A 16,663-nucleotide genomic window follows, 5' to 3' on the forward strand; every position below is an offset into this window, starting at 1 on the left:
ATGACGAACATACTCGTCCATGGCACTCAATGAGTTAATGGCCGAATTTGGAATCCCTGCGCAATGGCTGCGCAGGCTTCACCACACCACTCAGCCAGGGCGGAGGAGCCCTACTGCGGATGCTCCGCAGAAACTATAGACCTTATACCCCTTTCAAGACAACTCTAACCGCCTGAAAAAATGGGTTCCGACCTGTAAATATGAATTGAACATGAATTGTTCAGGCAGGAATTACAGCTCGGAAATCCGGGTATCATCCACAGCTCCGGTTTGTCCGAGTTGACGTCACAGCCACATCAAAATGGTGACTTGTATCGTTAATGGTAATCACAGAATTATTATAAAGACGTTTGTTAATGTTTTAACACACACTTTGATGTCTTAATTATGTAATGTTAACATGTTTAATATGTGTTTGTGTCATCTGTGTTTCGCTCTGTGTGAAATTCAGCATGTTTGGTTAGCATTGTTAGCTAGTAGGTAGCTACAATGCTAACACGGGTTGCTATAGCAACCGTTTGGTGTCCCCCCCCCGAGCTGGAGGAGCAGCGTGAACGCAAATCTGTCCGGGCCGGAGGTTCCGTCTTGAAACTTACGGCGGTCCGAGTTGTCTCGAATGCGGTATAAGGCATTGATTGGTACAAACCATGTAGTTTGTCAGGAAGGTAGCTGAATAATGCTCCAAAGTTAGGCTAAATTTTGGTGAGGGAAAAAACATTCTCAAAGGGGTCCTCTTTTTCACAGCCTAATGTTGGCAGGTGTGTGTGTGTGTGTGTGTGTGTGTGTGTGTGTGTGTGTGTGTGTGTGTGTGTGTGTGTGTGTGTGTGTGTGTGTGTGTGTGTGTGTGTGTGTGTTCATTTTGAACCACTGGCCATGTTGTTATTTAGCCTTTCTGATACTATTGGATGGTTAAATCAGCAAATTTTATTTATCAGGAAAAAAATGGCTGGTGACACAGTGGAAGTGGTCCCTGTGAAATTTGATTCTGTACATAGTGGTAGTTGGTCTGAAAAGTTTGGGAACCCCTGGCTTTGGCTATACAGTAGGCTTTAACCCAAAAGGGGCTAGTGAAGAGGGATTGTATGGGTTACTTTCTCTCCCCGGCCCTGCAGCCTTCAAACCATAAATCTGCTATTTAAAAGCTAACACCCCACTACCCCCCCCCCCCCCCCATCTTAAAGGTGTAATACTTGTCTCTACTTGCTATTAGTACTCACTTTTGTGCTATTTTTAAGAGCACAGCTCCCAGTTGTTGTCATGGCATACAACATTAAGCTTGGGAACAGCCTGGGAAAATCGTATAGGAGATGGTGCTTGCTGGAATGCTTGACAGATATACAGTAGTTAAACCTGCCTGTGATTTACACTCTGGCAAGGTTACAGAGGATGATGAGTGCTCTTGAGATGTGCTTTGATGCCATGGGAATTAACAGCAAATATATCAAAACTATAAGATACCGTATGAGGCAGAGTTCCCACGCATCCTGGAAAACCTGGAAAATAGTTGACCAATTTTCCAGTCATGGAAAATGCATGGAAAATGAGAGAAATAGTAAAAGGTTCTGGAAAATATTGTGTTGTCCCGGGAAATTATTTCAACATTCTCCCATTTTCCTTTAGCTGAGAATGAACTACTTGGCTATCTATCAGAGCTCCCAAAAATGGATAACATTGCCATCTGAAAGGGCTACATGTAACTTATGTTCAGTTATGTTGTGGAAATGATATGAATGCACCTCCAAGTCACGTCACATGGTACAGTAGATGTACATGCAGGTTGGATGACATTACAACTAAATGGGCGGAACTCAGAATAATGTTTATTACAGTATCTTTCAAATATTAGGGACTGCTGGCTGGTAACTGTGGCAGTTTTTATTAGCTTTACACAAGAACACGTCCCATCTTAAAAGTATAAATTGTATCGCTATACATCTGCAGGTGTGTTTGCATTATTCTATGATCAATTTGTCATCACTTCTAAGGGGACATTCATTCACACCAAAAGCGTTTTTGGAGCTGCCAGCACCTTTCTGCAATTCATTCTCTATGTAAGGACGCGCTAAACATGCTTCTCTTTCAAGGAACGCACATGCCGCTTAAATGCTGGTGGTGTCTCATTTTTTTGGCGGAGCGCTCTGGGTGTTTTTAAGCTGAAAAAGTTGAACATTTGGAGGAAAAGCGCGCCGTCTTTTTACTCCTCCTACCTTTTCTCCTCCCAGAGGGATCCTCAACCTCCGCTGCTGCCAGAATTGGCAATAATCTGGCTTTCATGTTGACACTGAACAACATCAAACAGACAAAACCAGCTGGCTACCGTCCGTTTGGTCATTGTGTTCTGATCCGTACTGCACGCGACTGCAGTGGAAAACAAAACGAAGCGCAAAGAAAACGCTCCGTGCGCTGTGTTTTGTGCACAATGGAAGTGCTCTCAACATGATTTCCATAGCGTTCTAACTGAAAAAAGCGCTTTGGGTGTGATCGCCGCCTAAGGATGTAAGAGATGATTTCAAGACTTCCACAGAGAGGAACATATTAGTGTATGGTGCGATCCCTGTCTGTCATACCAGCTAGATCAGGGGTGGGCAACTGGCGGCCCGCGGGCCGCATGCGGCCCCCAACCTCACTCAGTGTGGCCCCTGGGTCAATTTCCTTTCCCCCCCTTTTTTTTTTTTTTTTTTACAAGGCAGACGTTTTTAGTTAGGTTAGGGTAGACCACCAAAATCTGTGTTTTTATTTTATTGTACAACCCAGAACATGGCACTAATGGCATTTGCATTGTCCATCCACATACTGTTTAACGTTAGCATTTGAGTTAATGCTATTGTAAAAAACTTTATCCAGGATGCACATTGCACATGCAACATTACTAATCTGATTAATATCACATATTTGGTGATTTGATGTACCCTATCAAATTGCTGTAGCGGGCTGTTTTAAAGCTAGAGCAAAGTTTCTGGTGTCATCTGAATGGAAGAATGACTAAATTTGAATATGAAAAATATAACTGTTGGTATAATAAACTTTGATTACCAGTCCTTTTCATCAAATTAGTAGCTATAATTGGGAGTGATGTGTTACAGTAAGCTACAGGTGGAAGTGCACGGTCACAATCTGGCTCTCTGGTAGTGAGGATTCTTTTGTGTGGCCCTCCCTATCATCAAAGTAGCCCATCCCTGAGCTAGATCATCACTGAAAATGTCCTGGAAAATGATCTCTACAAAAGAGTGGGAACCCTGTGAGGGAACAGCTTCTGGCCCAGATTTCTTAGAATCACATCAAGTACAATGAAAACCTAGTATTATGTGCCAATCCATGCCTGTTTGGTATGGTTAGTTTCATCTCCATGGCACATGGTATCAGTCGTTCATGGGACAAGCTGTGATATTGGAATGAAACATCCTTCTTTCCTACAAGATAAAAAGCTCATCTACATCACTGAAAATGTCCTGGAAAATGATCTCTACAAAAGAGTGGGAACCCTGTGAGGGAACAGCTTCTGGCCCAGATTTCTTAGAATCACATCAAGTACAATGAAAACCTAGTATTATGTGCCAATCCATGCCTGTTTGGTATGGTTAGTTTCATCTCCATGGCACATGGTATCAGTCGTTCATGGGACAAGCTGTGATATTGGAATGAAACATCCTTCTTTCCTACAAGATAAAAAGCCCACACGACCACCTGTCTTTGCCTCTCTTTTTTCTGTATTGTACTTTTGTAATTGGAGGTGCCATCATGAAATCAATTCAGTGGTGATCACAGATTTCACATCATGTTACCCATTTCCTTTGCAGGAGGCCGCCACGTGAAGACAGCTAAAAATATTCCTCTTTCATGCATCATCAATATCTTCCATTATTATGAAAGACGCGTGTCAGGTTGGATTTGCTGTTTTCGCTTAATGCCACTTGACAGGTCAGCATCTTCCCTCTGTCTGTGTGACACATTGCTGTTTTGTCTACTGTGTAATTCCCCTTTTGCAGACATGCAGAACACAGTTTTATATATATATATATATTATATAGCACACGGTGAAGCAAGTCGTGATAAAGCTTAGCAGAACGGAACTGTCTTTGTCAAAATCATAACAGAGAGGCAGAAGCACACATTCGCTCAAACATTATCTTCCAGCTTTCTCTTCTTATTATATTTTAAAATATTGTACAAACAAACTAGAAATTGAAAGTGCACACTTTTCGGCATCATGTCATACATTCACAGCAGAACCTTTGGTACCGCATGTGTACTGTACTGTAGCAGAGGCCAGAATATCTCCTACTGTACGTAATAGATTTGGCAGCATCTGAATACTGTTCCACTGCTCCATGTAGCCATTCATTCAAAAGAGTAAGTATTGTGATATTGATTTTAAATTTATTTTTTATTGCCAGGGTCATTGTTTAATATGGAGGCCAATGCAGACACATTATCAAAAGCTGACTTTTGCCACATACTAATCTTTTAATGTGAAATCTTTAGGAGACTACAGTATGAATAACAGAGCAGTAAATAAGCGCAAACCTTTTTTAGACCACGGCACTTTTTTCCCCCTCGCTAGAGCAGGCATGTCCAAAGTCCGGCCCGGGGGCCAATTGCAGCCCGCGGACCGATTTTAAGAGGCCCTCGGCTTGTCTCTCAAAACATACTATATGTGGCCCTCCACACAGTATTGGTTAATCAAGCAAGTTCACTTTGCGTTTTTCCGTTCACCTAACAATGACAGTACTACCATACAGTTTGTACAAGCACCAACTAGGAACAGCACATGCAGAACTAATGTTTTCAGATGGTATACAAAATCCTTAGAGTACAATTGTATGTGATTTTTCTGTTTATTTTTTTATAACCCATATGATGCGAGAAGCACCTGGCCCCCCGGCATTTTCACATGATCTAATCTGGCCCCCATTCAAAAAAGTTTGGACACCTCTGCTCTAGAGCCTCAGGTTGAGTGTCACTGCTCTAGCCCCTTCTATCCCATAGCTACAGCCATTTTCCCACCAAACTCACTAAACGTCCATGAGTGACTGAGTGACTGTACTGACCTTTCCATCTTATGACCCCGCCGGGGCCGCTGGCGCAGTGCCGTGGTAAAAACAGCTTTAGTTCACTGCCACACACATTACTCTGATTGTACTCTATCTCACTTACTTATTCCTTTGTAGAAATATATACATTTTCAATAGAACACGTGGAATAGCAGGTTAGGATCTCATCCACAGAGCTGACCAGTAACTGACTTTCCATCATGTGACAGATGTTTATCCACTCTGCCCCAGTTTATTTCAGCCCAGCTATGAATATTTATCTCCAGCCCAAACTGTTGACTGAGCATTTTCTGAATGAATCTCCGCTGTCCCGTGTGTGTGCTGTGCTGTGCGCCGCTGCTGCTGCTGTGTGCATCCGCTGAGGAACCCCATAACTTCAAATAATTTACCACTTCAGAGAGTGCGCCCACCTCAGGAACAGCCCAAGATGATCACTTTAGTTTCACTGCAGCTCGGGATAATGCAACTCTATTATTCGTTTGTCTGCAACAACACAAGCGGGGGGGTGGGGGGGAGAAAACGCACTGCTGCATTTTAATGTAAATCTAGCCTGATCATTTGGAGAGGGGGGAAAAACAATTGATTCTTGTTTCTCTTTTTCTCTTTAGGCAGTGTATGCAAACCATTGTCCCTAGGTACACACTACAAAGTGAATTCACACTGTGCTCTGGGACACAGTGGCGAGACACAGGGATGTCCACAGGCAAAGGCCTTAAGTCACACTCTGTGAGGCTAGCAACAGTGGATACACCTATCTTAGTTTACCATCTAATTCCTATCAACCCTAACAAGGGGTCGTGTGTGTGTGTGTGTGTGTGTGTGTGTGTGTGTGTGTGTGTGTGTGTGTGTGTGTGTGTGTGTGTGTGTGTGTGTGTGTGTGTGTGTGTGTGTGTGTGTGTGTGCGCGTGCGTGCGTGCGTGCGTGCGCAATACAGTAGTATAATGTGCACATATGCATATCTTTGCATTTTGCAAGTCCACAGTCCACACACACATCTCCTACTTGTAAACAGATTGATAGAGGGCTGTAGTGTTGTGTATGCTCAATGCATGTGTTATACAGTACTGTATATGTGTGCGTTGGAACAGATGCACTGCTACCTGTATGGCGGATCAATAATGAAGATTGTTGCTTATAAATATCTTCTTATCTCCTCTAGTCTCCACTAGTCTCTTCTCCTCTAGTCCCTTCTCCTCTCCCCTAGTCTCCTCTCTTATCCTCTAGTTTCTTCTCCTCTCCTCTAGTCTCCTCTCCCCTAGTCTCTCCTCCTCTCCTCTAGTCTCTTCTCCTACTGTATACTCTCTACTCTTATCCTCTAGTCCCTTCTCCTCTCCCCTAGTCTCTTCTCCTCTCCTCTAGCCTCTCCTCCTCTAGTCCCTTCTCCTCTCCCCTAGTCTCTTCTCCTCTCCTCTAGCCTCTCCTCTAGTCTATTCTCCTCTCCCCTAGTCTCTTCTCCTCTCCTCTACTCTCTTCTCCTCTAGTCCTTTCTCCTCTCCCCTAGTCTCTTCTCCTCTCCTCTAGCCTCTCCTCTAGCCTCTCCTCCTCTAGTCCCTTCTCCTCTCCCCTAGTCTCTTCTCCTCTCCTCTAGCCTCTCCTCTAGTCTATTCTCCTCTCCCCTAGTCTCTTCTCCTCTCCTCTAGTCTCTTCTCCTCTAGTCCTTTCTCCTCTCCCCTAGTCTCATATCTTATCCTCTAGTCTCTTCTTCTCCTCTAGTCTATTCTCCTCTCCTCTAGTCTCCTCTCTTATCCTCTAGTCTCTTCTCCTCTGCTCTCCTCTCATGCCCTCTCCTGTCCTCTCCTCTGCTCTCCTCTCATGCCCTCTCCTCTCCCCTAGTCTCATATCTTCTCCTCTAGTCTCTTCTCGTCTCCTCTCTTATCCTCTAGTATCTTCTCTTCTTCTCCTCCTTTCCTCTCCTCTCATGCCCTCTCCTCTCCCCTCATCTGCTCTTCTCTCCCCTCCTCTTCTCCATCTGTGCCCTCTATGAAAGGGAATAGTTGAACAGGCTTGACAAGGGCTGCAGAGAGGAGGCATAGGTGCTGAGGGAAGCTGAGCATTGCTGGAAGGGATTTCATCTGTTTGTGCGTGTGTGTGTGTGTGTGTGTGCGTGCGCGTGCGTCTGAGAGCATATTTGTGTGTGTCCCTGTGCATGTGTAAATGTGTGTGTGTTTGTATACTGTATGTGTATCTGATGCTAAAAATGCTCTCTAATGCTCCTTACTGATAGCATGAACTTCAGGGCTTCATTCCAAAATGCTAAATATCCATCCAAAAAGTGCTACCTGGAGTGAGTGTGTGTGAGTGTGTGTGTGTGTGTGTGTGTGTGTGTGTGTGTGTGTGTGTGTGTGAGTGAGTGAGTGAGTGAGTGAGTGAGTGTGTGTGGGGGTGGGGGGGTGGGGTGTCTTTTTCTCTCCTCCCCATTTTCTCTTCTATAGACCTTATTCGACTGACGTAACTCACGTACGGGCACGCCCACTGCCACCATATTGTTGACATTCCGCAGCTCGCTGTTTAGAAGTGACTGACAGCTGTCATAGCTTAGGACGCTAGTAGCCAACGTTACTTACTAGCCTATTTAATGCTGTTTTTACTGCGTCAGGAGCTATTTCACAACAGCTATAGTGTGCTGTGTAATAATACACGGCTGTAGTAATAGCAGCAATAAAAGCCCGGTGCTACAGTCCACAAACGTGAAGGGAAAGAGACTAGAGGCTAACATTAGTAAACAGCAAACATTGGGCTAACATGCAAGCAAGCATCAGATCATATCAAACAAACATTTAACGTTAAGGTTATTTACCTTTGCTGTCACGACAATGTTTGATGATAATGATGATGATGATGTCGTTGGTGGCACAAAAGTAAAAATGTCAGACCAATTGCCACAGATTAAATAGTTATAGGACTCAAGGGATTTGAAAGCCTTCAGCTCCTGAGACGTGTATGTCAATACTGTATTCACAAGGTAGTTATAAATGTCCGGTACATTATACCTGGCAATATAATGAGTTATCTTTACTCTAAGTCAGTTTTTTATGGGGGTCCACACCTCCAACCAAACTTATTTTTTCATCACTTCTCTTTGACGAAGCCATAACTGTTGCTATACGCTCGACCAGACTACGTTACTGCTGTGTTTGTTAACATGGCACTGTCCGGGGTTATCGAATAAGGTCTATTGTGCTTGGCCAATTCCCCCTGTTGTCCGGGTCGTTGCTTCTGCCGATCTGGGGAGAGTTGTCGACTAGCACATGCTTCCTCCGATACTGTACATGTTCAGTTGCCAGCTGTGTCTTTTCACCTGATAGTGAGGAGTTTCACCGGCAAGACATATGCATGGGAGGGTCACGCTATTCCCCCCATTAAACCCCCCGGCAGGTGCCCCAACCGACCAGAGGAGGCACGATAGTGCAGCGACCAGGACCCCACCGTCTTCCCACCCGCAGACACTGTGTCTGCAGGGACATCTGACCAAGCCGGAAATACCGCTGCCGGAAATTGAACCCGGTTCTCCTTTTCTCTCTTTTACCTCCACACTACCCAGATGCCCAATTTATACATATTCTGTCAGCAAAACAATGAATTACGTTGTAATAAAATGTCCTACGATAACGCCTAACACCGGTACTAACCCAAGATCCATATAGTGCTGAGCTTTCTTACCAGCAGTCAATAGGATACATTTTTAACAGTGGGTATGTTATTGTAGGTGTGCAAGTGTTTTTCCATGCACCTGTTTCTATACAGTATGTACTACAGAGCAAAGTGTTTACACAACTGTCCTACAAAGGAATGGCTTGGTCAAGATGCGGGACATCCGGTCTTCTGTTGCTGTTTCACCTATGAACAACCTTGTTTGAGGGTCTGCTTAATTACAGTATATACAGTATGTATAATTAGTGGCCTGCAAACATCTTGAACAATCTCCACTGACACGTCACCCACATGTGTAAAAAACATTTTGTCACCCTGGGTCCAAATCAAAACACTGAAAATGTAATGTACTAGGGTATCAAAGGGCTCCCCGCAAGCAGCTCGGCTGCTGCATGGCCTCGCCTGCCCTATGGCATGCCCAGCGTACAATTGCCCAACTTCGCATCATTGATGACATCACAATGGCTATGACATCACTGATGATGTCACGATGCTTATGACATCAGTGCCTATGACATCATCAGTGATGTCATAAGATGATTTTGGTTAATAATGATGTCACTGATGAGATCACTGATGATTTCCTAGGCATTGTGACATCATCAGTGGGACTCACTGATGATGTCACAATGCCTATGACATCATCAGTGCCTATGACATCAGTGATGTCATAAGATGATTTTGGTCAATAATGATGTCACTGATGACATCACTGACGATGTCATATACATTGTGACATCATCAGTGGGACAAAAATTGAAACAGACAGACAGACAAACGTCGTCAATGATGTCGTCGTAGGCACTTGGCATGGCCCTAACTAGCCTTGTCTGACTCCATGCATCTCCTGTCCTCTGTGTTTGACTTGCTTTGTCTGACTCCATTTATCTCCTGTCCTCCTCTGTTTGCACTGTCTCCAAACAGAGCGTCTGTGAGCGGGCCCGCGTCCCGGCCGCACCGCCTGTCTGACCGAGCCCGCCTGGCTTTCCGCATGCTGCCGTCCGAGCTGGGCCTGCCGTTGCCGCGGCAACAGCAGCGGCTAGGTAGCTGGCTAGGCTGCGTTCAGCAGCTCGGCCTCATTATGCTGCTTCTGGCTTTGATGTGGTTTGTGAGGCTCTACCTGCATTACTGCAGCCAGTGGCTCTACCTCCAGGCCATGGCAGTTCCTGTCAACAAGTGAGTGTGCTTCCTTTGATATCCCCCTGCACGCATGCATACACACACACACACACACACACACACACACACACACACACACACACACATATATATATTTATGCACACAGGGAGGGTGTGTGCAGATACACATGCACTCACAAAGAAAATCACTTTATAGACACACACATAGAATGCACGTGTACACAGATTGCCAACACACACCCCGACACAAGTTCCCAACATGGTGTGCAGATAGATACATGAATTGCAGTGCAGACTAGGGCCAGGTATCGTTTAAAATATTACGATGCCAGTACCAATACAGTACCCTTAAAGTGATACCGATACCAATAGTCATTCATTCAATACCCTTTTTTTCCCACAGGCGTGTAGTACTCACACAAACCTTGCTCAACTTCACCACCACAGACTGTATGGGTGTAGTATCAAGTACCCTGCGTCCTGGTGGCTCACCTGGTAGCACACGTACAATGGAGGCTTGGTCCTTCGAGCGGGCGACGCGGGTTTCAGATCCGACCCGAGGTCCTTTGCCACATGTCATCCCCTCTCTCTCTCCCCACCTGTCCTGTCTGCCTACTGTCCTATCTGAATACAGGCAAAAATGCCCAAAAAATAATCTAAAACTTTTTTACCGACACCCAGCCCTACATGCGGACACACAATCACACCAGCAAAGTGCAGATATACACACACACACACACACACACACACACACACACACACACACACACACAGAATGTAGGCACACAGCCTAGATGTGTGTGTAATGCATGCATGCATATAGTAGGGTTGTGATGGAGTGAGATGTTGTGAAACAGAGCAGAGGAGAATGGAGATGTGCGGGGACACACACACACACACACACACACACACACACTCACACACACACACACACACACACACACACACACACACCGGATACTGTACGCTCCCCCAACATCTGTTTGGAATCCCCCCCATTAACAATTTAACAAGGCTTGTCTCAATATTAACAAACCAGTGCTGGGGGAGTTTGTTGGTTTCACCACACATCTCAGTCCCAAAAGTCGACATTATTTGGAAGGAATTTATTGTTATTGTTTGGTACAGCGCATTGATAATAAACGGCAATAAGATACCACAAAACTGTTAAATCACATCTCAATAGCATATGGGGCCCATTTAATTCCTCACAATAAAAGGGCCCGGCTGCGAACATGCATACAAGCAGGTTTTTATTACAATAGCGGGGCGATGGAACAAACATCATGCATCAAATCATGGAAAGTGATACGGGAGAGCAAAGGGGGGGATGCGGGGGGGGGGGGGGGGGGGGGGGGGCAGAAATGCAAAAACAGAGGGGGTCACCGTCAGATGACAACTTCCACATGTCCAGATCGCCTGCTCTCCCTCCAAGCACTTCTCTCTCTCTGTGTAATGGCCAGAGCTCGTGGTTCCCAGAGAGAGAGAGAGAGAGAGAGAGAGAGAGAGAGAGAGAGAGAGATAGACTGACAGTCAGAGAGGCCAGTGTGATGACAGGTCACCCTCCCTCCCCGTTTCTATCCCACCCCTTTCTTTCTCTCCATCTCTCTCTCTCTCTCCCCCCCCCCCCCCCCCGCCTCCTCCCCCATAATGGCCCTGGGATATCAGCGGACAGCAAAGTGAAACCTTCAGGAGCGAGGTCCCCCACACTGCTCACATCACCTCCGAGCTCTCCCCCTCTTTTTCTTTCTTCTGGTCTCTCTTTTTCTCTTTCATACAGTCATACCGTATTTACAAACACGCTTACACACACACACACACACACACACACACACACACACACACACGCACATTAGGACCAGTCAGATGACCAACCTTGGCGGGCGGTAACACCTCACAGGCTTAAGCCATTACAAAGTACCACATGCAGATCAGACATTACGCCATTCAGAGACACCAATGTCGTATTTTATATGGAAATATCTTGCCACCAACAAAACATGTCTCGTTACAATTTATTGAACTGGAAAGCTTCATTGTATTATAACCAGATTCAGCATGAATGTAATATTCCCCCTGTCATATTTGGCAGGAAAAGTTCACAATGTGATTTATGGGGGAAAATAGCAGCCTACAAAGCAAAAACATAGGAAATAACATTAAACTCGGGGTGTCTTCACAGGTCATCTAGTGGGCTAAACTTTCTTGTGTTTGTGTTCTTCGTGTGCTTTATCGGGAGACTTGGATCTGCGTGTTATGGAAGTGATCTGCTTCAGATGGCACACCAATGGACCTCTCCTGCCAGATTAATGGACAGAATCTGAGAAGCTTGGCTCTTGGAGCAAATCAGATGGGAAGTAATGAGCAAAAACTGGACCTGTCCTCCCTCAGCGCCTCCCTCTACCTCCTCCTCACTGACGGGAAGATTAAGAAACTCATGAGGCTTGCTGTAAATGGAGAGTCTATCTTACAGGAGTTTAAGAGGTTTAAGTTTTAGGGGAGTTTGACAAGCACAGGTGATAATACTGTTGCTGGTGACATGCTGCTACTGATATATTCCAAATCATTGATTGTGATCTGGTACTGAGGGGCACATGCTAATACAAGAGCTAGCGTTAATTGTCATTGAAATCAAATATCATTGAATAAATCACAACCAAATAGTATGTAGCGTTTGAATTGTTGGAAACACTGGAACGAGTTGCCCTTTAGCTACGATGCATCTCTTACGCTCTCCTCCTCAGTGGCTCTCAAACATGCGTACGCAAAACGACACGCATCTAAAAGCGCACCCGCCTCCGCTTTGCCCCCCAGGTTCCAGTTCCACGCACACACGGTGGACCTGGTTTACCAGAGTTCTTTGCTCCACACCCGCGAGGAGCTGGCCATGGTGGTGGTGGGACCCCTGACCTTGAACGCAGCAACGTTCCTGCTGGTTCTGATCAGATGGGGCTGTCAACAGATATTTGGCTCACTCCCTTCCTTCACGTCAAAGTTTATCATGGCTCAGGGAGTGTGGACAGTCCTCGACCCCCTGGCAGTCTTTGCAGTGGACGCCGTCCTCGGGGTAAGTCACTTAAAAATAACTTGGACACTTGTGCACTTTAAATAGGAGTTCACTTTATCTTGGCAAAGTGACTTTATGTTACAAAAAAGGAGGGGAGGGGAGAGGGTGAAAAAGAAAACGCACAAGGTTAGATGTGTGTCTTTTTTGGCAGTGGGTTAGATTTGTTCAGTGAAGGTGGCTGACGTCACTTGGACTGTTCACAGGTTTGAATAATTTGACAAGAGGTTATTTTTAGATATCAGCTCAGTATAATGGCACTTTGAGACTGTACTGTCACTATTGTTTCTCATCAAATGTCTCTGTAACCATATTCCTTTAACTGTAATGAAATAAAAACAGTGGTTATCATGTCATATCCTTATTTTGAAACATTTGTAATCCAAAAACTCCAGTAAAACTGAGAATTTAAGAGTATTTGACAAATCCTGAATTTGAAACGCAATGTTCCTATGACTAATCTCTCTCCTAGCCAAGAACTTTCCCATATTGCACATGTCCATTCGAATACATCTGACAGTTATACTGTTGTGTGTGTCTGTCTATCTATCTATCTATCTATCTATCTATCTATCTATCTATCTATCTATCTATCTATCTGCATGTCTATCTATCTATCTATCTATCTATCTATCTATCTACTGTATATCTGTCTGCTATCTACCTGCCTGTCTGTCTATCTGCCTGCCTGCCTGTCCGTCTGTCTGTCTGTCTGTCTACAATCTGTGTCTCTTCAGCGCCTCGCCTACAGCCCAGACAGACCAGTGGGTGATGCGGCCAAGCTTTACTGGCACTTCTATCGAGCTGACCAATCAGGTGCAGCGGGGGTGGTCATCACCCTCTTCCTCTACGCCGTCCTCTTCCTCCTCTCCGTCACCATCCTCTTCATTTACTTGCTCAGGTGAGACACACAGAGCACCGATGCCCCGCCCACATCCTTGGCAAACTGTGAATATACACTCAAATATTATCTGCTGATTGAACCTAATTCAAGTCATACACCAACAGTTTGGTCAATCTGCTGACTGAGACGTTTCACCTAAACATGTGCATTATTTAGAGCACCTTGGCACTTTTAGGTGGCACATAAAAGGTAGAAAAAGTCATATAACCCAAGTTGTGCTAACATAACATATACATGTATATAACATTATTATAGCTGTTAATTAAATCTGTGCAGTGGTGTTTTGGTCCTGTAGGTGACGTGATCCTATTGCGGAAGTAGTGGAACTATTATTTACCAATCCTTATGCAGGTGTATGCAGCTGCTGTATACTCTATTATGCCCAAAACAGTCTGATATACTTTGTATATCCTGCACATGACAAACAAATATGTTTTTATGAGCATGTATTCTAGAGGAAGACAAATACATTTGTCTCTGAAACCAACACACACACAAAAGTTCTGACCAACAGCAAAAGACTATCATGCTTGCCCGTGACACAGCAGAATCGGGGAAAGTGTCATTTCACATCACTGATACAGAACACAGTGGTTCGCATCCATCTGTGGCCTGGTGACCACGTTCTGCAAAACAAACAAACAAACAAACAAAACAAAAACACTGGGTTCTGGTTCCTAGAAGTGGACCCAGCTCCTTTTTTAATGTTACATTGCGCTTCCGCTCCTGACTTTGAGCTCCGTCCCTGACCTTCCTGGTGGCTGAAAAGTGTCACAACACAGTTTGCGTGCAGGAGCAGTGAAAGCAGGGAATTATCATTGGGTATTTTTGGATTGAGGTGGCCTGTAGGGACGTTCTGCCAATGAAGAGAAAGATCCTTTCAGCCTACCAGTCTCAAGCACCCGCTCAGAAATAACTCTAGCCACGCCCCCACCCCCCTCATCCCTGCTCTGTCCATATAAAATAAGGAGATGGGGGGGGGGGAGGCTAAACAACGCAAAACAAACACAACAAATGTTGATGTCATTCATTTTGATTTTATAGTCACATGGAATCATTTAAGCAGTTATGCATGAACTCCTCCGCCACACATAGCCATACAGACACACGCACACTTGCACACATACATACATATATACACACACACACACACACACAAACAGTTATCAGACACATCCAGAAATACACATGCACGCGTGCACACACACACACACACACACACACACCCACACACACACACACACACACACACACACACACACACAATACAGACACACGCACACTTGCACACATACATATACACACACAAACAGTTATCAGACACATCCAGAAATACACATGCACGCGTGCGCGCATGCGCACACACACACACACACACACACACACACACACACACACACACACACACACACACACACACACACACACACACACACAGTTGCTGCTTTGAACTTACCATACTCTGTAATTGGTTGAAAAATTGAAAGCATTTCAAATTCAGAAGTTAGATGCATTTTGATATAGCGTGAACATGTAACCCCCCTACATTATCCCATTATGCCATGTGTTTTGCATGGTTGGTATCATATCTGGTTTCATACATATTGTAATGGACTGGATACATGGTGGTGAACATACATACTCTAGCTTAATGCACTGGTTGGTTTGAAGTCTAGCAGATTGAGGTCACCCATGCTGAAGCATTTCCAGGCTACTCTAGGTCTATATTGTGATTTAACCAATCAAACTTTTGTAACACATTGCTGAGCCTTCATGTCATAGAGAGCCGTTTAAAGCCTCCTTTATGGTGAAGATGAACATGAAAATAAATAATAAGATACATGTGACCACTGGATCTCATGTCATATTTAGTTCAAAAGGCTGATGCCTAACAATTCAGTGAAATAAATAATTGTTTGTCTACATGTATGTCTACATGTACAGTATGTCTATGTTGCATTGCAAAGAGAGGGTGGACTTATAACACGCTGCAGGACCATTGATTCCAAATTCTCACTTTACAGGATGACTACTGCTTTTTTTACGTCATAGAAAGACATCATTTTTCGCAGGGCGTGTGATAAATTACTGAATACTGTAACTCAGCAGTCATCAAAGGTGTGTTCTCCCACCCTCATAATAAGACCAAATTCCATTAACGGCTCAAAATGTAAGAAAGCCCTTATTGAATTAATCCGTTAGAGATTGGCGGCCGAGGAGAGGGTGCCATCTCATTCCAGTAAGCGGGACGCTTATCGGGCTCCGACTAAATGGACAAATATTAAAACAGCAGCCGGGAATAATGACTTCTGCCACTCACCCGCCACACGGGTTTGTATTGAATGTAGGCCACGAGGCTGAAGCAGGGCTGATCATTTTATGGGTTACAGTTTCCTATTGGCTGCAAGGAAGGGGCTCTGACACAGTGCGTGACCTATTTCTTAAAAAAAAAAAAAAAAAGCCTTGGGCTATATGTATAGATAGAATGGACTGTTATCCTTTTTTAATTACATTTTAGAGAGCCTTTATTCACTGGCTGCAAAAAATATCTATCAGTGGTGTGTTTTCCTCATCTCCCCTCCCTGAAACGTCACAATACAGGAGAGAGGTGATGTGACATTGATGATAGCAGTGATGATGTTACTTGCAAATTATTACACGTACAAGACTGAACAAATGCACTCAGTTTGGATTCTGTCAAACTGGGAACCCAGAGTGTATTTCGGCACGTAAATAGACTCTGGGACAGCCGTACCTTTTTTTGAGGCTTCCTGTACAGCACGAATCTTCCGCCCGGGACTTCCGCCCTCCGTGCAGTGCCGCTCTGTTGTTGTACCGGCCAATATATGAGTT

The 16,663-nt window shown here is 44.7% G+C and overlaps 1 protein-coding gene across 1 annotated transcript in view; it reads left to right on the plus strand.

Moving 5' to 3' along the window:
• ofcc1 (orofacial cleft 1 candidate 1) overlaps window positions 1–16,663 on the plus strand; it is a gene marked incomplete at both ends in the record, with an annotated part of 195,334 nt that overhangs the window by 141,959 nt on the left and 36,712 nt on the right. The window contains 3 exons of the mRNA XM_083663163.1: window positions 9,627–9,878; window positions 12,657–12,909; window positions 13,644–13,807. Of these exons, the coding sequence (XP_083519289.1) occupies window positions 9,627–9,878; window positions 12,657–12,909; window positions 13,644–13,807 (669 nt within the window). The remainder of the gene's footprint in view (window positions 1–9,626; window positions 9,879–12,656; window positions 12,910–13,643; window positions 13,808–16,663) is intronic.

This window comes from Poromitra crassiceps, assembly GCF_964638095.1.
Source record: "Poromitra crassiceps genome assembly, chromosome: 2".
In the NCBI taxonomy this organism is placed as follows: Eukaryota; Metazoa; Chordata; class Actinopteri; order Beryciformes; family Melamphaidae; genus Poromitra; species Poromitra crassiceps.